General features: G+C 42.4%; 1 protein-coding gene and 1 pseudogene across 4 annotated transcripts in view; both read left to right on the forward strand.

Moving 5' to 3' along the window:
* The window catches only part of GOLGA5 (golgin A5), a 33,305-nt gene extending 20,189 nt beyond the window's left edge, over nucleotides 1-13,116 (forward strand). For all 3 annotated transcript variants that reach the window (XM_081158464.1, XM_081158462.1, XM_081158463.1), the window contains exons 9-13: nucleotides 265-363; nucleotides 4,903-5,128; nucleotides 7,566-7,671; nucleotides 11,048-11,111; nucleotides 12,641-13,116. In XM_081158464.1, coding sequence (XP_081014590.1) covers nucleotides 265-363; nucleotides 4,903-5,128; nucleotides 7,566-7,671; nucleotides 11,048-11,111; nucleotides 12,641-12,721 — 576 coding nt within the window. In that variant the 3' untranslated portion in view covers nucleotides 12,722-13,116. The remainder of the gene's footprint in view (nucleotides 1-264; nucleotides 364-4,902; nucleotides 5,129-7,565; nucleotides 7,672-11,047; nucleotides 11,112-12,640) is intronic.
* LOC308564671 (Y-box-binding protein 1 pseudogene) lies at nucleotides 8,195-9,240 on the forward strand (annotated as a pseudogene). Its single transcript has one exon. The product of its transcript is annotated as a Y-box-binding protein 1 pseudogene (transcript).
* Nucleotides 13,117-20,477: the final 7,361 nt, after the last annotated feature.

The following is a 20,477-nucleotide window of genomic DNA, read 5'->3' on the forward strand; positions in this document are numbered from 1 at the left end:
AGACATACACTTATATGATCCAGCAGTAGTTCTAGAAAATGAAAACGTATGACCACATATAGACCTGTGCTTAGACATTCATATACAAATTGATACATCATGCTGAAGTATTAGCTTTTCATCAGACCCATCCAGATCTGATTTATTTGTTCAGTACATACTCAGCACATACTGAGTGTCTCCTGTGTGTAAGGCACTGATTTGAGTTCTTAGGATGGAATAGGGAATGCTGTTTTAACTTTTATTTTGTGCCTCACTTTGTAGGAATTCCATTACATAGAAGAAGATTTGTATCGAACAAAGAACACGTTACAGAGCAGAATTAAAGATCGAGAAGAAGAAATTCAAAAACTCAGGAATCAGGTATGTGTCCATATTTGTAAATTGGGCAAGGATAACATTGTGAAGCTACATTTTTTTCTAAAGAATACAGTAAGACCTTCTTTTTCCATATTTTCACCTGCGTTTTCTTGTTGCAGTAGTAAGATGTTATTTTTATTTTATTTATTTATTTATTTATTTATTTATTTATTTATTTATATTTTTAAAAATATATCTTTATTGATTTCAGAGAGAGGAAAGGAGAGGGAGAGAGAGAGATAGAAACATCAATGATGAGAAAGTCACTGATCTGCCACAGCCCGCAACCTGGGCATGTGCCCTGACCGGGAATTGAACCCCGATCTCCTGGATCCTAGGTCGATGCTCAACCACTGAGCCATGCCCGGCTGGGCGTAAGATGTTATTTTTAACCAGATGTAGAATTTTTATCTAGTGCCAATTGAGTCTGCATTTGCTGTTTTCTATGGTTGGCTGCTTATAGAAGTATCTTGTAGCAGGAGTTACTCAGCGAGATGTGAATTATTTCTACGCCTTGTACCTTCTAACTTCAGTGGTGGTTGTGCAGATTGCCAGTTCCATAAATGTGGTTTCTCTTCCTAAGAATAATCCATAGATAAATCTTCCTGTTAAAAATTGATAGGTCTTTTCATAAAGTCAGCAAGATCTCTTTATTTTTAAAATTTTTTTAAAAAATATGTTTTTATTGATTTCAGAGAGAGGGAGAGAGAGATAGAAACATCAATGATGAATCATTGATTGGCTGCCTCGTGCATGATCGCACCCTCAACTTGGGCATGTGCCCTGACCAGGAATCAAACCGTGACTTCTTGGTTCATGGGTCGACACTCAACCACTAAGCCAAGCTGGCCGGGCAGCAAGACCTCTTTTTAACTCTGAAAATGTGAAACCTACAGAAAACATTGTGTACCTAGCACCCAGATTTACCAGACTTGATTATTAGCTGACAGAATCATGTATTCAGTTACCCTAGAGTTGTAGCTTGTCCTTTCCTCCCTTCTCTTCAGATGATTGACTTAATAAATAGTGGATTCATTGATCATTTAAATAACATATCTAAAGATTGATTAATTCTTTATTACTTAGCTAATGACTTAATTTGAACATGAAAACTCAAATTTTAGTTTTTTCATGTTTTCAGATTTCATAATAGTCCATAATTTAAAATGTTTTAATATATTTTAATTTTTAGAGTGAGGAACTGACTTGAATGTCCTCTTCTTCTTTGCCCATATTTGTGAAATACTTACAAATGGGTACATGACTTGCTAGCAGAAAGTCAAAGAAAATAAAGGCGCATAAACCACCAGTTGGTTTAATCCTTAGATAAACATTCCAATATTTATTAAATATTTATTGGATACATACTTTGTGTAAGAAAGTGTGCTATTTTCGTTAATCAAGAATTAACCATACAAGGATTTCTCTTAAAGATTTTTCGTCCAAGTAGAGCAGAGAAAAACCTTTGGCTCATAGAAGGAAGTTGGCTTGTACAATTTAAAAAGAGATCAGCATCTTAATACATTGCAAGAAAAAAATACCCCCAAATCAAAGTGAGTTAAGATTTATTCTGAGTGAGCAATAAAAAAAAAAAAAAAATGCTGCTTCTACTTATTACTTTTGGCCTCTGAGGAGAAAAGTATCTTGGTTTAAAACAAAAGTACATTGTGCCTGGCCAGGCGTGGCTCAGCGGTTGAGCGTTGACCTAGTAGGATCCAGGCGATCAGGGTTCGATTCCCGGTCGGGGCACATGCCCAGGTTGTGGCCTCGATCAATGACTCTCTCATCATTGATGTTCCTACCTCTCTCTCCCCCTCTCCTTTCCTCTGTCTGAAATCAATAAAGATATATAAAAAAAACCCAAAAAACATTGCTACTTTGACTCTTTTCATTCTTTAAAAACTATTGTATGGGATTAGATAAAAACATGGGGGAAAATGAACCTTGATCTTTAATCCCTAATTAGACTTTAAAGTTATCAAAACTTAACTTGGACTGGAGCTAGGCCTAAACTCTAATGCTTCTAGAAGAAAATAGATTCTTTTGCAATTTGGGCTAAGACAGATTTTGAGGGGGAGAAAGACACAAAAAACATTAATCATAGAAGAAAAAATGGCAAAATTGGACTTCATCAAAATTAAAAATTTCTACTCATCAAAAGACTTCATTACAAAAGTGAAGAGGTTAGCCATAGACTGGGAGACGATTTTTACAATATGATATTTACAATGTATCTGAGAAAGGATTCATAATCAGGATAAGAACTCCTACTAATATAAAAGATGCACAACTAATTTTTATTTATTTAATATGTCTTTATTGATTTCAGAGAGAGGAAGGGAGAGGGAGAGAGATAGAAACATCAATGATGAGAGAGTCATTGATCGACTGCCGTGTGCACACCCCCCACTGGGTATAAGGGCACAACAAGTGTATGCCCTGACTGTGAATCAAACCACGATCTCCTGGATCATAGGTTGATGCTCAACTGCTGAGTCACACCAGCCAGGATAATTTTTTTTAATTGACAAAAGACTTGGATAGATACTTCACAAAAGAAGCTATGAGTTGGCCAAATAAGCACATGAACAAGTGCTTAGAACCATCAGTCATCAGGGAAGTGCAAATTAAAACCTCAGTGAGAAATACCACTGCACATCCACTAGAATGGCTAAAATTAAAAAGCTTGGCAATACCAAGTGCTGTAAGAATGTGGTGCAATTGGAACTCTCCTACACAGTAAGCATAACCACTTTGGATAAGGTTAACATACAACTGACTCCTAATTCCAGATATTTGGTCAATATAAATGAAGCCATATGTCCACAAAAATACTTGTACAAGAATGATTATAATAGCTTTGTTCACAATTAGCCAAACCAGGAGACAACTGAAATGTCTATCTACAAGAAAAAGGGGAAACAAATTGAAAACTGCTCAGCAATAAAAAGAAACAAACTCCTGATGCAATAATTCAGATAAAGCTTCTTAAAACCACACACAAAAGCTTTCATACTGTAGGTTTCCATTGATAGGAGATTCAAGAATAAGCAAAACGAAATTCTGGTGATAGAAATTAGAGCAGTGGTAGCCTGGGAGCGATGGAAATAGTCTCTGTTTTGATCTGGGTGTTGGTTACACTTTTGTCAAAACTCACTGTGTGCTTAACCTCTGGGTATTTCACTTGTATGTAAATTTTACCTCAACTAAAAAATACCGAAGTATTGAGTAAGTTGATTAGGGGATCACAGTATAGTCTTAAAATTGAGCATTCCTATTTAATAATAAGTAACTTTTAGTTTATACTCAGTATAATTCCATTCGTTAGTTATTTGTTGTAGCCTAGCCCTGCACTTAATATGTGGGCATGCTGCAAGGGGTTCAGAAGGAAGGAAGCTAATTTTTATTAACTCCCTACCATATGGCAGATACTGTGTTAGATATTTTGTATATTACATCATTTAGTCATTACATCCTATGAGCAGGGAAACAGGCTCCGATTTGTAGTTTGTTCCAGGTTGTAGCTAGGAAATGGCAAAGCTGAGGTTTTAAACATAGATTGATCTAATAGCCTCTTTTCAAAACTGTTGATTCAGAGAGTGACACTGGCCCTCACAGAGCTGACTTACAGTTTCACTGAGGAGGCAAAATTGACTCCTTTAAACAATGTTACCAGGGTGACTGGTAAATGCCACAATAGTCTGTGGGAGTCTAAAAGATGGCTGAGGTCAGCTTGGACTAGAGGAGTTGAAAAGGGCTTCAAGGAAGAGGCTTTGAAGGCAGGTAGAGTCTAGATGAGAGGAGGGGGATTGAATTTTCCAAACAGGTAAAATGTGGTCAGCAGAGCGGAGGCTGAATGGGCGTAGGGGAAATGGTGACAGATTAGAACAAATAGAAGATGGCATGAAGGAAGTTACTAAGAACCAACTGTCAGCCAGACCCTAGTAGGAAAATTTTTATTTAACATCCCTAAATACCATGTGCAACAGGCACCATTGTCCTCACTTAACACATAAGGAAATAATTCAGAGAGGTGTAGCAGTTTGTCCTAAGTCCGATAGCTAGGAAATGCAGAGCAGAGATGAAAACCTCAGGTAGTAAGGGGTCTTTGCACAACTTTTGAGTTATGCCAGTCGAAATGTTTGAACTGTGTTCCGTGGATCAGTGTTTTCAGATATTTTTGACCATGATGCTACAGTAAGAAGTAAGATTTATGTCGTGTCTCAGTACTCACACAGTCTTACAACGTACAAAACTAATACAGAAGGTTCACAATATAATACTTTCATATACTTTGTGCTGTGCACTCTGATACATCCCATTCTGTTCTATTTTTTAAAATGCAGATTGTGAACCACCAAGTTGATTTTGTGATCCACTAATACAGTTTGAAAATTGCTTCTGTAGATAATGAACAAATCATTACAGAGTTTTGAGAAATCAGTGAATACCACAGTTAACCTGTGGGGATGTAGTAATGTGGTTTCTGAGTTGTATGACTTTAGTTTTATGTAATAATTTTATGAACACTTTGCCTTTCAGCTAACCAATAAAACCCTAAGCAATAGCAGCCAGTCCGAGTTAGAGAGTCGACTCCATCAGCTGACAGAGACCCTCATCCAGAAGCAGACCATGCTGGAGAGTCTCAGCACAGAAAAGAACTCTCTGGTCTTCCAGCTGGAGCGCCTCGAGCAGCAGATGAAATCTGCCACTGGAGCTGGTAGCAATGGGTCTTCCATTAATATGTCTGGAGTTGACAGTGGTGAAGGTAAAAAAAAAAAAGAATCTCAAACATTTTGTTGCCTTAATTTCCAACCTTGTTAATTTAAACATGATTTTGAGAAGTTAAAGACAATTTTTATTGGAAAAAGAGGTTCCATCCAACAGAGAACTCACTTTTCTCCTGATGTGAGGACTGAGCCATGTGCTGTTTGATATGATCATTAGTGACTTGGACTGTGGACTGATTAATATCCATCATTAGTGTGGGACTTGGAGGAAAGAGGCCTGAGGATCAACAGTCATATTGAAATACATATGACACTCAGTAGGATGTTGCTGACAAGGCAGATGATTCAGTAGAGGGACTTACAGGAATCTTAAAGCAAAATTTGCTTCAATAATCTTCCAATCCATAATTATTAATATTAAAACTAATACATAGTTACATAAGTATATCCATGCTTTATAATTCTAATAGAGAAACCTGTATTCCCAAAACACATATTCAAAAAGAACGTTAAAACCCTAGCTTGTGGCGCTCAGTTGGTTGGAGTGTTGTCTCTCACACTAAAAGGTGTCAGGCTTCGTCCCAGTCAGTGCACGTACCCAGGTTGTGGGTTCAGTCCTTGGTTGGGGCACATGTAGGAGCAACCGATGATGCCTGTCTCTGTCTCTGTCTCTGTCTCTGTGTCTGTCTCTCTCTCTCCCCCCTCTCCTCTCTTCCCCTCCCTCTCCCTCCCTTCCTCTCTCCCTTCCTCTCTCCCTTCCTCTCTCCCTTCCTCTTTCTCTCTAAAAAAAAAAAAAAAAAAATCAATAAAAACATATCCTTGGTTGAAGATTAAAAGAAAAGGGTTGGGAATGTTAAAGATTTTAGTATAATTTCAACAGATTTAATCTTGGAAAGTCCTTTCAGACTTTTTTCTTGTATATGTTTATAGTATCTGTTTTATTGATCTTTAACTCTTCATATAAATATATTTTCATAATATATTTTATACAATAATTTATATATTGCTTCATAGCAGTCTGTCTTGTGGAAATACTGTTATTTGTTTAATCAGTTTCTTTATGGTTGAGAATTTAGATTGTTGCCAATTTTGTCAGGTCTTTTATTTTCTTAGGATAAATGATTTAAAATGGAATTGCTGGGTCAATAGGTATACACAGCTGAAGGCTTTTGATTTTTGGTGCCAAAATCAGCAAATAATTATTAAATGCCTGGTTTGTACCAGGCACTGTCCTAGGTATTAGAGATACAGTGGGCAACAGAAGAGACCAAAATCTCTGCCCTGTGGATCTTGCATTGTGGTGGTGTGGGGAGGAGCACAGGTGGGGACACAGGCAATAAATGAACGACGGAGATGGTGGAGTGTGCTGCCGAGGAAGGGAGACATGTGCCAAGTGCAGAGACGGGTCAAGGGAATCTCATTGAAAAGGTAGCACTTTTATTAAGTCCCATAGGAGGTAAGATAGTAGACAGGAGATCTATAGGAAAAGTGTTCCAGGTATCCAGAAGTGCGGTTGCAAAGGCCCTGAGGCGGGAGTGTTGCTGGAATATTGCAGGAACAGCAGGGAGGCCAGTGCAGCGGGAATAGGCTCAGTGAGGGGAGAGGAGTGTAAGGTGAATTCAAAGAACTTGGAGGTCTGTAGAAGTTTTCCTCTGAATGAAGGGGGAAGCCCTTATAGCGTCTTGAGAGGGGTGGCTGATGTGACCTGCATTTTAACAAGATACAGATGGCTGCTGTGTCCAGAATAGACTAGAGATAGCCAAGAGTGGAGGTGGGAGACCTGGGAGGAGCCATTTTGTTAACCCATATAAGTGATGGTGGTGGTTCAGACCAGAGTGAGGATTGTGAGGATTTATTTTAAAGGTGGCTGACAGCATTTGCTGGCAGATTGCGAAGTTTGACAGGAAAGAAAGGAGTCAAGATTTTTGGCCTAAGCAGGTGGAAGGATGGAGTTATGTTCTGAGATGGGGGAAATTGCAGGACGAGCAGGTTGGCGGCAGAGGCAGGAAATCAGTACCATAGTCCTGGGCATGCTGAGTTTGAGGTGTCTGTTAAGACATCCAGATGGAAATGGAACAGGCAATTGGGAGTGGTCTGGGCTGGAGATGAAATGAGGGAGTCGTCGGCTTTGTAGAAAGGGTGTCTGCCTCACTCTCACTAGCGTAGGAGTTAAGTGCCCATTAATACTGTCTATTGTCAATACTTGGTATTTATAAACTTTAATTTTTGCTAATTTCGTAGAGAAATAATTTTTCTAGTTTTTAAATTTTGATTTTTTGGATATGGAAGTTTAAACATTTTATATAATCAAGTTTATCTGTTTTTTCTTTATGGTTTTGAACTTAGATATAATACTTAGGAAGTTAGCCTTGAGAATTTCTTCTATATTTAATATAATGTATATTCAACTATAATTTTGTTAGGAAGTTCATTTTGATGTCTGTATAGCCATTCATTATTTCCTTGTTTAAACAGGCACACGTCTGCGAAACGTTCCTGTGCTTTTTAATGACACAGAAACTAACCTGGCAGGAATGTATGGAAGAGTCCGCAAAGCTGCTAGTTCAATTGACCAGTTTAGGTAAGTCATGCCAGTAACAAGTGATGGACCAGCAACTATTTTTATACCTATTCCAGTGGTTTCCGTCTCATTGTGAGTCCCATCGGGCAGAACTGATGTTTAAAGTGATATTTACCTTATTCCTTTCATGATATTTCAGTGTCGTGAAATTGCTCTAACAGGTGTGCCAGTGCCTATTCTTTATTGAAGATGTTAACCCTGACCATTTCTCTTCTTTCTATAATAAACTCTATTTAAAAACTCTTTAAATTTCATTGAGAAAGAGTCTCTCAAATGTAAAGGCATCCATTTGAATGTTTTATGTTATAATTTTTTCATGTGATTAGAATAAAAGATGCTACTAATGAACAACACGAATTGTAATGTTTTATATATATTACATAAATAATACATAACTTATGTTGTGTGTATTTGTAAATAAACTTTTTATACTAGCAGACATCCATCTTATATAGAAAACATTTTAGCTTTCGATCGGGAGTGGAGAGTGGACCCCAGAGAGCCCTGAACAGCCCCACCACAGCCACCAGCCTAGTTACCATCACAGCCCAGGAGGAGCCTCAGCTGCCTGGCCAACCCCAGTCACCACCACGGCAACCATGAGCAACGAGGCTGAGACCCAGCAGCCACCTGCTGCCCCTGTTCTCAGTGCTGCCGACACCAAGCCGGCACCATGGGCAGTGGCACAGGGAGCGGTGGCCCGGGTGGCCTCACATCCTGGACACCTGCCAGCAGGGACAAGATTATTGCAACGAAGGTTTTGGGAACAGTAAAATGATTCAGTATAAGAAATGGATGTGGTTTAATCAACAGGAAGGACACCAAGGAAGGTGTATTTGTACACCACACTGCCATAAAGAAGAACCACCCCAGGAAGTACCTTCCAGTGTAGGAGCTGGAGAGGCGGGAGTTTGATGTCATTGAAGGAGAAAGGGTGCAGAGGCAGCAAATGTTACAGGCCTGGTAGAGCTGCAGTGCGAGGCAGCAAACAGGCAGCAGACTGTAAGCAGTGTGCATGCTCTCCATGTCACAGGGTTACTAGAATGGTGACAGTGGGGAGAGCCTGAGGGATCGGAGAGTGCTCCCGAAGGCCAGGCCCGGTGCGCCCGGCCCCATTGCAGGCGACGGTTCCCACCTTACTACTCGCCAAGGCCCTGTGGGTGCCGACCTCAGCGTTCCAACCCTCCTGTGCAGGGAGAAGGGATGAAGGGTGCTGACAACCAGGGTGCAGGAGGACAAGGAAGACCGGTGAGACAGAGTATGTATTGGGGTCCTCCTTGACAAAGAGCCTAGTGAGGATGGCCGTGAAACAGATGAGCGAACCAAGGTGAGACCCAAGGTCAGCAGCACCTCAGCCTCCGTACTGCCGTCACTTGAATTACCCACGCAGGCACCCAGAAAACCCTAAGCCACAGATGGCACTGAGACAGAAGCAGCTGATCCACCAGCTGAGAATTCATCTGCTCCTAGGCTGAGCAGGGTGGGGCTGCGGTAAATGCTGACTTACCATCTCTACTATCTGGTTTAGTCATCCAACAAGAAGAAATGATTATCAACTTCCAGCGCTAAGGAATGAACAAAAGATTGGAGCTGAAGATCTTAAGTGCTTGCTTTTTGCCCGTTGACCAGCTATGCATCATGGGGTTTTTATTATTTTTACCTAAAGATGTCTCTTTTTTGGTAGTGACAGAATTGTTAAAAAAACACACAAAAACCTGGTTTTTCTCAATATACCTTTAAAGGTTTTTTAATTGTTTCATATCTGGTCAAGTTGAGATTTTTAAGAACCTCTTTTCATTTGTAATAAAAGTCAAAAAAGTCAACAAACTGCAAGCACCTGTTAATAAATGTCTTAAATGTCAAAAAACGGCTTTAGGTCTCCCTTGGCCACATTGCCATGGCTGCCGTGGAGTGTCACCCCCGCTGGCAAGGGCTGGCGTATGCTGAATACATGCCTCCCTGGACCAAATGGGCAGATGTGGAGGTCGACCTGAGACGTGGCAAGAAGCTTGGTAGCTGTAGGACTAGGTGTCGTTGCAACTTTTGCATATGCAGGTCACTGTATATTTCAGGTATGGAAACCTCTAGAACAAGTAATCACAGAAGAAGATTTCAACACCAACCTTTCATCCTACTGTAAGGAGGATTTGAACAGAAAATGAGTAGGCAAGAAGCTAGTCTTATTTTGGGAGTAAGCCCATCTGCTGCAAGGCCAAGATTAGAACAACTCACAGGAGGAGCGTGATTTTGAATCACCCAGATAAAGGTGGATCTCCGTACTTAGCAACCAAAATAAATGAAGCAAAAGACTTGCTAGAAGAAACCACCAACCACTGATTGGTTTTCAAGGACTCTGAAGGAAAGAAGGGGGGACTTATGAAACAGTCCTGCAGACTTAACCTGAACTATTCCCATCGTCATTTTCATACATGCGCTAACCACAAATAACAGTTTATTCCGCTGTTAAGCAGTATAATAATAAAAGATTAATAACCTGTCTTACTATCTTTTAAAGGAAAAAAAATGTTTTAACAGTTTATATATAGCCTTGATAAAGTTCATGTCTAAATATCCTACTAAACCCTTTTGTCTTTTAGTGTTTATAATTAAACACAGATTCAATGCATAAAAGAGCAATTTTTCTTACCTTTATATGTCAGAATATAGCTGTGGTGTTAAAAATGAGGGTTTACTGAAGATTCTGGAAGCCATGACCTAGAATGGTGGTCATTATTTCCAAGTTAATAGGCACACCTATTTCAACTATTCTTTTATTCAACCTACATAGTAATTTTTAGGGGCATTGTGCTAGTGGCAGTGAAAGAAGCAGAAAGGTATAAAAGAAAGGTGTACTTGCTTGTACCTGTGTCGTCTTGATGGGGGAAAATGTTGTAAAGAGACATGAGTGGTAAGGTCTGGGCACCATATTGCTACTCACATTTCATTTGTTTTAAGTGTTTACTTGATTTTCTATAGTTTTGTGTCTTTTAGAAGCATGTATCCATACAAAAACGTTCAAGAGTAGCCATTTGTGGATTAATTCCAACCAGACTTTTTCCTATTTGTGTTTCCACATTTGCCTTAGGTTTTATAATTTCTTTAGTTCCTAAAAGAAAAATGATTTCAAGAAGGGACCGAGTTGTTTAACAGCTAAACCCCAAATAATGGTAAAAGTATTTGTTTACACTATGGCATTTCTCTATGAATGTCCCAAGTAGTTATTTAAGAATCTATTGTAAACAAGTCTTTTTTATGGTGGCCACAGAACTAGGATGAGCGAGGGAAGTGTTGAAAAAGCATTCTTAGGTATTGCCACAGATAGAGCTGTCGTCAGTCTAATTCTCCTCTCTTCTCTCCACCCCCACCATCTGTACAGTATTCGTCTGGGAATTTTTCTCCGAAGATACCCCATAGCACGAGTTTTTGTAATTATATATATGGTAAGTGAACTTGTTTAAAAAAACAGTGCTGTACTTGATTTAAATCATTTTTTTCAGCTGCTGGTCTTTTCAACTAAAAGTTTAGCAATCAATTTTGAAGGAATAGAACTCATTTTCGGTAATGCAGGTGAAGCTGACAGTTTATGTCTATATAAATTGCTCAAAGACTTTTCCTACAATAAAATTAACTTCAGTGCAGTTTAACAGTTGCTCTCATTTCTAAGCCCCTCTTATGACAAAAATACAATACAAAACAATCTGTTTCATTTTGATCGTGCTGTAAAGTTGCTTTCAGGTGTTTTGATTTATTTTCTAAAAAGTTCTCAGGGTTGAGTTGATTTCTTTCAGATTTCTTAGCTCTGATAATGGTTACACTAGTTAGGCAAGGCATTTCATGTGTCCTGTGGGCCTTAAAAACTCACTAACTGGCACTGGCTGGTGTGGCTCAGTGGTTAGAGTGTCGCCCCTGCACCAAAGGGTCTCAGGTTCGCTTCCGGGTCAAGGGCACATGCCTGGGTTGCAGGTTTGCTCCCCACCTCCTGGTTGGGGCGTGTGCCGGAGGCAGCCAGTTGATATGTCGATGTTTCTCTCTCTGTCCCCTCCCTCCCTTTCTTCCACACTCTGAAAAATCAATGAAAAATCCTCAGGTGAGGATTAAAAAGCCAGACCAAAAAACCTCACTAACTGTTCCGAATGGGGATGCTTAAGAAGTAGTTGAGTTGAATTAAGACAGACATTTTTTCTTCAAAAGAAAGACAAGCATACTTAGAAATTTCTCTGTGATCCACTAGAGGGAAGAGTTATTCCTTTTTTAAATACAAAGTTTTTCAGAGGGGGATGGAGAGAATGAAAGGAGTAAGATTGCATGGCCTCGGAAAGGATTCAGGAGGTGCCCACATCGGGTTCATTTCCAGGTTGGAGGTTTTGAGAGACACGTGCTCTGTGAGCATGAGACTGGTCACGCTGCACCGCAGGGAGGCAGGCACTGAGCGATGGAGCCGCCCGTTGTTGCCGCACTGCCACGAGGGAGGGAGTGGAACTGTGCCCCTGGCGGTCCTGGGCTGGACCCCAGATCACCTCTGACACCTGGCACAGTATCCCTATCAAGCATGTCTACCCACCCCTTGTCACCAAAGCATGGCCAAACCCGCCTTCACAACACCAACAATAACTTCTTAAAAAGCCTCTCCAACCACTTCGTGTGTATCTAGCAATTTTTATCTTGCCTTCTACTCTGCGTTACAGTCGCCTGAGTGGTTACGGGTGCACATGCTTATTGTGAGCGAGTTGACTTTTCTCCCCTTGACTGGGACATTTGTAGGTACTGCAGCTCTGTTACCCTCCGTCGGTTGTACATCCGTTTCTTCATTAATTGTCCAGTAAACGTGCCGAGCCCCTGGAATGTTGCCAACACAGTGCTATACACAGGCAACTAGGACGAGCTCCCCCCCCCCCCCCGCACCACACAGTGGGCCCGTGGTGAAGATTGAATCATTGGCTAATCCACACATTGTCTTTTCTTTCTCTAGGCTTTGCTTCACCTCTGGGTCATGATTGTTCTGTTGACTTACACGCCAGAAATGCACCATGACCAACCCCATGGCAAATGAACTGGACCCAGTTATTGCAATGAGTGGTTATCTTTTTCCAGACTTGGGATCTGCAAAAGGTCAATTGCCTCAAATTCCTGAGGAGGGTGCACAAAATTATTTTATCACTACAAGCTTTTAACTTTTTAAGTTATTATTACAAATACTCTTCTACCAAAATCTTCCTCTAATTTCCTTCAAATGGTAAGAATTTTTAAAAGAGACGGATGATAGTTTAGCAAGCTCAGCTCTGCTTTTTCTGAGGTCGGTGGTTCCGTGTATATATGTACACACAGAGATGCTGGGTGGCTCACCTGTCTACAGACCAGCCTGTATTTTAGTGACGCTCATTATGGGTTGTAATCAGGGAAACTAATTGTATTTATGACATAAATAAAAGGTTTTCTTTTTGATAATTCAGTCTGCTTTTGTATTTTCCTATATTTAACTTTGCAAATGTAGATTTACTTTTTTACATGTTAAAGGCCTGATTGGTATAAATCTTTTTATAAACATAAAACTTACTGTGCATTTTTCTTTTTATAAAAAAGTTTCTCATCCCTGTTAAACCAGACCGTTCCAGATAGCCAGATGAGAGAGCCGGCCAGCAGCAGCTGGTGTCGCTCGTGGTTGGTTCTCGGTGGGCTGCCCCTGCCCGGCGTGTGCACGTCTCCCTTCCTCCCACCCCGCACCATCTCTTCCCATTCTCTCGCGTCATCGGCTCCCTCTGCCTCTTCTCCTTTCCTTCATCCTGCTGCTCCAGCCTGCAGCTCAGGACATCCGTAGCCCCTGCTTGTAGCATTCAGGAGTCAAATCTGTTGCAGCAGCCTTTGCATTTTTGAAACACTCCAGTGCAGAGATGGTGTGGAGTTCATCTTTGAAGAGAGACATTTTCTTTGCTCCAAGTCCAATATAATGTCTGCTTTGGCTTTTCTTTTTACCTACACATCTGAATGCCTGTTCTGTCCCCTGGATTCTGGTGTCCTCTATTCATATGTAATTGATATACAGGGTGGGGCAAAGTAGTTTACAGTTGTCCGTATGGAAAACAATACAATCCTGAATAACTAATACAAGAATAAATAAACTCTGTGTTTCACATACAACTGTAAAGCGGGGGGAGTCCTATTAGGAGCGTCTCTGAAGCAGCCTGTGGTGCCCAACCGGAAACCTGGCCAGTTTCTGTTCTTAGTGATGGCTCTACTATGACACCTGTGACTTTAAAAAGTGTTCAAAAGTTTTGGTACACTAGTAGATGAACATGTTTCTTTCCTTTCACCAGAAAATTTTAAAGGGTTGTCTTAGGTGTGTTTAGGCTTTTATTCAACTTAACATGAATGAAAAAGGCAGAAAGGACATCACCTAACAGTGGCGATGGGAGTTGTGGGTGGGGTGCAGGCTCACTGTAAATCCATAGGATTTGCATCAGGTATGCACAGGCTCTGTTCAGGTATGCTAGCCTGTCGGAGTCCGAGCTGCGGAGTCAGAGCTGTTCTCAAACAGAGTAAAGAGTTTAGTCTTGTTAATACATTTTAAAGGCCTTTTCCCCCCTCTTCTAATTTGGAAACATTTCTGGAAAATGATTAAAACCAGGTTACACACTTAGAATGGAAACCAGCACACGCTTCATCATCGTGTGTCCAGACTTCCCGTCTCTGCGCGTCCTGGCTTTTGTTGGGATGGCTCTAAATCTCTTGTTCAGTTTTTACACATTCTTGGCTCTGGAAATAGTTTGACAAAGTGTTTCCGAGATTATTTTTCAGCAGTTACTTAAATCTTTCACTGCGTTTCAGTTTCAGTATTCTTGACCACTAACAAACTCTTAGGGGGTTTTAAGGGTGCTTGCATTTACTTATCCTCAGCACAAAACCTTCTTGACCTAATTAAAAGGATTGCATTAGGGCCGAATTTTTCTTCTTCTTAATCCAGTGTATTCATTTAAAGACATTTTATATATGTGCGCATACACATACATATATTATCAGAGCTCTTGTACTGCTCTGTATTTATGTCAATATAAAAATAATATAAGAAAATTTCCCTTTCTCCAGACTTAGTGCTTACCAAAAACTACCATTTCTATTGCCGCAGAACAAAAACTTCCAAGGAGGAGCGGGGGCTTTGTTAAACTGTGGAACCAGGCGCACCCTGTCTGTGCTGTCGACGGGGAGTAGGCTGGGCTGGGCAGTCCAGCCTTAACTTAGGAAGACTTAGTCCAGCTCGCCCTGCAGGGGAGACACCAGACTACTCAGCTGTGCCTCTCTGGGCTGCAGGCCCCCGTTGCTAGAGTCAGCTGTCTCGGAAAAGGCCAGGATGGGCGTCCTGGTTTGGATGGAAGGGAAGGAAAGAACTGGAAAAACCAGAGAGGATGGTCAGGCACCTGAGGCTGTGGTTGCTGAAAAGAAAGAAATGACAGAGGATGTCTTGGTGGCTATTCTGAGCTTGCTGAGACTAGTCTCCCCGTTAACTTCCCTGAGTGAGAACACGGAGTAAAGGATTCTGAACGTCCACAGGCACAGAATGCGACACCTCAAAGTAAGGAAACTTTCCTCTGTAAGAGCACTCTGAGTGTCACGTGAGGCCTCACTTACAGAAAATGTCTCAAAAAAAGTCAAAACCGACTACAGCGTCATTCAGGTTTGAGGACCTGTGTGCTGGCCCCTTCCGGGACCTGTGACTAGAGCGGTGACCGGCAGAGGTCCCTGCCCTCGTGGAACTCACATGCAAGCGGGGAAGGCAGACCACAAACGCGTCGCTTAGTGTTAAGCACAAAGCAGAGAAATCAGGTGAGGTGAAGGTACAGAGAGGTGAGGAGGGCAGAGGCGACAATTGCGCAGGACCTGAGTACAGGGACAGGCTGAGCAACGTATGGAGTGGGCTTTCCAGGCAGTAGGTTAAATAAGTGCAGAGCCTCTGGCGTGGGAGCGTGCTTGTGTTCAAGGGACAGCGCAGCAAGGAGGCCACAGGCAGGGGGGTGGGCCGGTCTGGTGGGGACCTGTCGGCAAGGTAAGGAGTTTGAATCGGAAATGTCCTTTTGTTATTCTTCAGCCCCTGAACCACCCACCACCTTCAGGGAAAACCTTTAAAAACCTTTATGTTTCAGAATAAAGCAAGAGGCTACGGTTCCATGTGCAAAGGCTAAATACTGTTTAACGCGATTGGCCGAGGCGAGGACAGGCCGAACCTAGAAGGTGATTTTCCTGTGGAATTACAGAGAAGAGCAAGTCAGTGAGCTTGTGCATTTCCCCACAGCTCCTTGGTCACCGCACTTTCTCTCCACCTCCAGACCCCCCTCTGCTTAGGGCACTTCCCACCCTGTCTCCTGTTCCCGCTTGGTGTCAGCTAAGATGCCACTCTCTCTACGAAGCTGGAACTCCTCCCTCTCCCCCTAAAACAGAAAACAAAAACAGGCCAGGTAGCTATAGAAGGCCGAATAATGACTCTTCCGAAGAGAGATCCCTAGAACCTATGAATGGCAAACGGGACACTTTACAGATACGGTTAAGGGTTATAACATAGGAAGGTTATCCTGAATTATCCAGCCGTCCCAAAGTAGTCATAAGGGTCTTTAAATGATGGGAGAAGAAAGTTGGAGTCGGAGAAAGAGGTGTGATGACAGAATCAGAAGTTAGAACAATCCCTCTCCGGCTTTGAGAGGGATGAAGGGGCCATAAGCCAAGGAGTGCAGGTGGCCTCTAGAAGCTGGAAAGACGACACTGTCCCTCCCGGTTATGAGCCCCCGTAGCTCACAGTGGTTCCCTAAGCATCGTACTTACGCCGAATTGAGTCACCTCTTCGCTTCCCACCGCTCCAGCCAGACTCTCTTGTGTCTCTATTGTATCTTCAGAGCCTAGAAGAATCCAAGACACTAAGTACCCGATGCAAATTTCTGGAATAAACAATTTCAAAACTAGGACTAACAAGGAGCAGTGACATGTGATGACAAAGAAATAAAACTGGCTGCTGCTACTTTCTGGTTTACTTAACTAGCGATGCTGGGCAAGTCACTGAACATCTCTGACCCCAGCTTCCTCACCTTTAAGAATGGACCAGCTGAAAAGAGCCCGAAAGAGTTTCCCCGTAGATGAAAAAGCATTTTCTAAGTCAAACGTATTCAAGTGGTAGTTGTTTATTGGGTGGCATGTTTATTTTAAAGCTGGGTGGCTGAGAAAGTGGAAAACAGCCGTGCTGATAACCACCCGTGCTCCCAGTAGGACATAAACACTCAGAACAAGACATCGTCAAGGCCGGTCTTGTGAGCACAAAAATTGCTAAACACCCCTTCTCCCGACAAGGGTCTCTTCTTTCTGAGCAATGGCTGCTGTTTCACCAGTAACAGCTCAAGCCCCCCTGTAAATCTCCTGAATGGGTCACTGAAGCACTGAGTCACCACACAGCCCCGGCTTCTCGACACCATCCAACCCAGACTGGCCCCCAATTCTTTTTTATTTTTATTTTTTTTAATATTTTGATTTCAGAAGGAGGAAGGGAGAGGGAGAGAGAGAGAGAGAAAATCAATGATGAGAGTCATTGATCGGCTGCCTTTTGCATGCACCCAACTGGGGATTGAGCCCGCAACTCGGGCATGTGCCCTGACCGGGAATCGAACCGTGGTCTTCTGGATCCTAAGTCAATGCTCAACTACTGAGCCATGCCGGCCGGCCAAGCCCCCAATTCTTTACTGCCCTTCACAATCATCCAACACAACACAAACCCTGTAAGAGGCCCCTCTCGTCTCCCCTACCGAGGTGCTCTGGAGGACAGTCTCCTTGCTGCAGCAAGTTTGAAAAACCCCATTTGGCGGGGTCTGAGTTCTGTTTGTTTGTTTTGACTACAGATGTGGTCTCCCCAGTTGGCTTTTATACAAGCTCCTCATATTCAGTTCCATGATTTTACAGACAAGCAAACAAGTTTAGTGACCCATCAAGGTCCTCCAATTAGCTATAAAAATGAGATCAGGCACATCTTTTGTTTGTTTTCATATAGCCATGGGCTTGAACTGTCTGGTTGTGGAGCACGTCCGCTTACCAAATCTGTCTGGTACAGTGTCTCCTATTTCCCATCTTGGGGAGAACCTTCCAGTAGCTTTTAGTCGCTGGAGAAAACCCGCCATATATTTTTTTTTTTTTCAAATAACGCTTAGTCCTGGGGCAAAGCCAGATATGTTCTGATGAGAGTTAATTGCTCTTTATCAGCCTGAGCGGAAGCAGGTGTGTGCTCCCTGCTGCCATCCGATTTATTTCTCCCAGCTCTAGGAGCAGACACTCCATCAGCCACCCAAGCAGGAAATTGCTGTTCTGCAGAAGGTAAACAAGAGGGTTGGCTTTATTTTTAGCCATTAAATGAGACCTAAAAAAACATTTTAAATCACTTGGGTTGTTTTTTTTTTTATGATGAGAGTAATATTCCTTAATTGTGAAAAGTACAGTAAAATATAAAGAAGAGAGCCCCATGCATCGATAGGCCGACAGCCCAGACTAATGAGCCTTCACATTTTGGCCTGTTTCCTTCCAGTCTTTTTTCCCCCATTGAGTATGGATATGTACGTAGGAAGGTCCCGAAGTGGAGAAAAAACAGCTTATAGTTGAAGTCACACTGTATATACAACTTTTGTATTTTAAAATTACCTGATACATGTTCACTGTAAAAATGCCAAGCATTCCCGTATACAGAGCAAAAAGTTCTAGTCCCCTTCTAGCACAGCCCCATCCACGCCCTTCCCAGGGACAACTACTGTTAAATTAGGAAGAAACCAGCTTCAGCGCCCATTGTAAATACTCCGTACAGACGGGTTCGGCGGTGGGTAGGGGTAGGCTCGGCAGCTGTTGAACGGATCCTTCCCATCCCTTTGTGGCTACACCCTAAGCTCACCGCAGTGGTTCCCACCTCCTGGCGCCCTTGCCTTTGTGTGAAACCCATCACCTGATTCCCACCAACCGAGTATGGCAAATGTCATAGGATGTCACTGTCTTGATTTGGTCACATTACAAGGCAAAGGTGATAGGATGCCAGTCTGGTGATTATATTGCATGATACAAGATTCTACCCTAGGGGACTGAATTCTCCCTGTTGGTTCATGAAGCGAGTGGCCGTGTGGAGGAAGCCCACGTGCCAAGGGACTGTGGGCAGCATGTGGCACCTTGTGGCAGCCCCCAGCCGATGGGCAGCAAGAATTCGGGGCCCTCTAGTCAAGCTTCCAGAATAGACCCCAGCCCTGGCTGACATCTTTTTTTAAAATTTTTCGTATGTTTTTATTGATTTCAGAGAGAGGAAGGGAGAGGGAGAGAGAGAGAAACATTGATGACGAGAGACTGAGTCCGCAGCCCGGGATGCGCCCTGACCGGGAACCGAACCGCGATCTCCTGGATCCTAGGTCGATGCTCAACCGCTGAGCAGCGCCGGCCGGGCCTGGCTGACGTCTCGATGGCAGCCATGTAAGATCCAGAACGGAAGCCCCGGCTAACCTGGCGGCTCCTTGACATCTTTACGACTGCGAACCGTTACCTCGTGGAAGGACCCACGGTATGGATCTGCCTGATTCCTACTGATTAGATCCAGGTTTAGGATTTGGGGGAAGAGCATTATACAGGGGGCGTCGGGTCAGCACGTCACTAGGGGGCACCGCATCAGCGATGCGAAGTTTGAGCAATGGTTCCTGTCCGATCTGTCCATCATAAAGGCACATTTCCCTTTTTTATTAATAAATGTTCTCTGGGGTGATACCTTGAGACCAACAAACTTTCGGTGGTTTTAGAATGCACCGGGGATCCTTGCCTGAGTTATTCTGTATTGGTAGTTACAAAACGCTGACTTTCTAATTCTGTCATCATTTCCTCTACCTTTATTAGTTGGACTTTCTCTCTATATCTATCTATCTATCTATCTATCTATCTATCTATCTATCTATCTATCTATCTATCATCATCTCTATCTCTATCTATCTATCTATCTATCTATCATCTCTATCTCTATCTATCTATCTATCTATCTATCTATCTATCTATCTATCTATCTATCTATCTATCTATCTATCTATCTAAATACTCCCACTGTGTAGTCATGGATTCTTCTTTTAAAAATTCAGTATGTTAAAATTCGCTGTCATCAGTATCCTTGTCGACGCTTTGCCCCAGATTTGGCCAGCAGGAGCCCCGTGAGCCAGCTCCCGCGTGCTTTTTGCCCGTCTCCATTTGTTCGGGGGCAGATCTGTGCTTTCAGGCACACAAAGACGTTTCAGTCTACCTGGAACTTTCCCTGCCCTGGACCTGGAATCGGCCGTTTCTTCAAAAAGCCCCCAGTACCTTTCAGTGGACAACGCTACTTAGAAACAAAGATCTCCACACTGGGACCTTCCATACAATTTTTAAAGCTGCTAACCACCATATAAAATCGCTTCATAATATTTCCATTAAGCGGTTGGACTACAACTTAACTCTTCCATTCATACTGGGTATTTTGGAGAGAAAGGATCTTTCACCATTAAAAATAACACTGTGGTGGAAAGCTGTGTGCATAAATACACATGTATTTTTGAATTGAGAACAAGAGCCTTAGGATGCATCCTGAGGGGAATCGCTGGGAAAAGGGCAGAGACACTTTTCAGATGCACTTTGCAAATGCCCTAGCTGCCCTGCAGAGAGACAGTGCCAGTTTCCCCACCCACAGGGGTGAGCCAGATTCTTAGGACACTCGCCTGCAGTTAGTATTAGAATTGAAAAGAGAGCAGCTCTGTAAGTCCAATGGAGGGCATGACACCTCGCGGGTTTAATATTCATTT

This window comes from Miniopterus schreibersii (genome assembly GCF_964146895.1).
Source record: "Miniopterus schreibersii genome assembly, chromosome: 1".
NCBI lineage: Eukaryota > Metazoa > Chordata > Mammalia > Chiroptera > Miniopteridae > Miniopterus > Miniopterus schreibersii.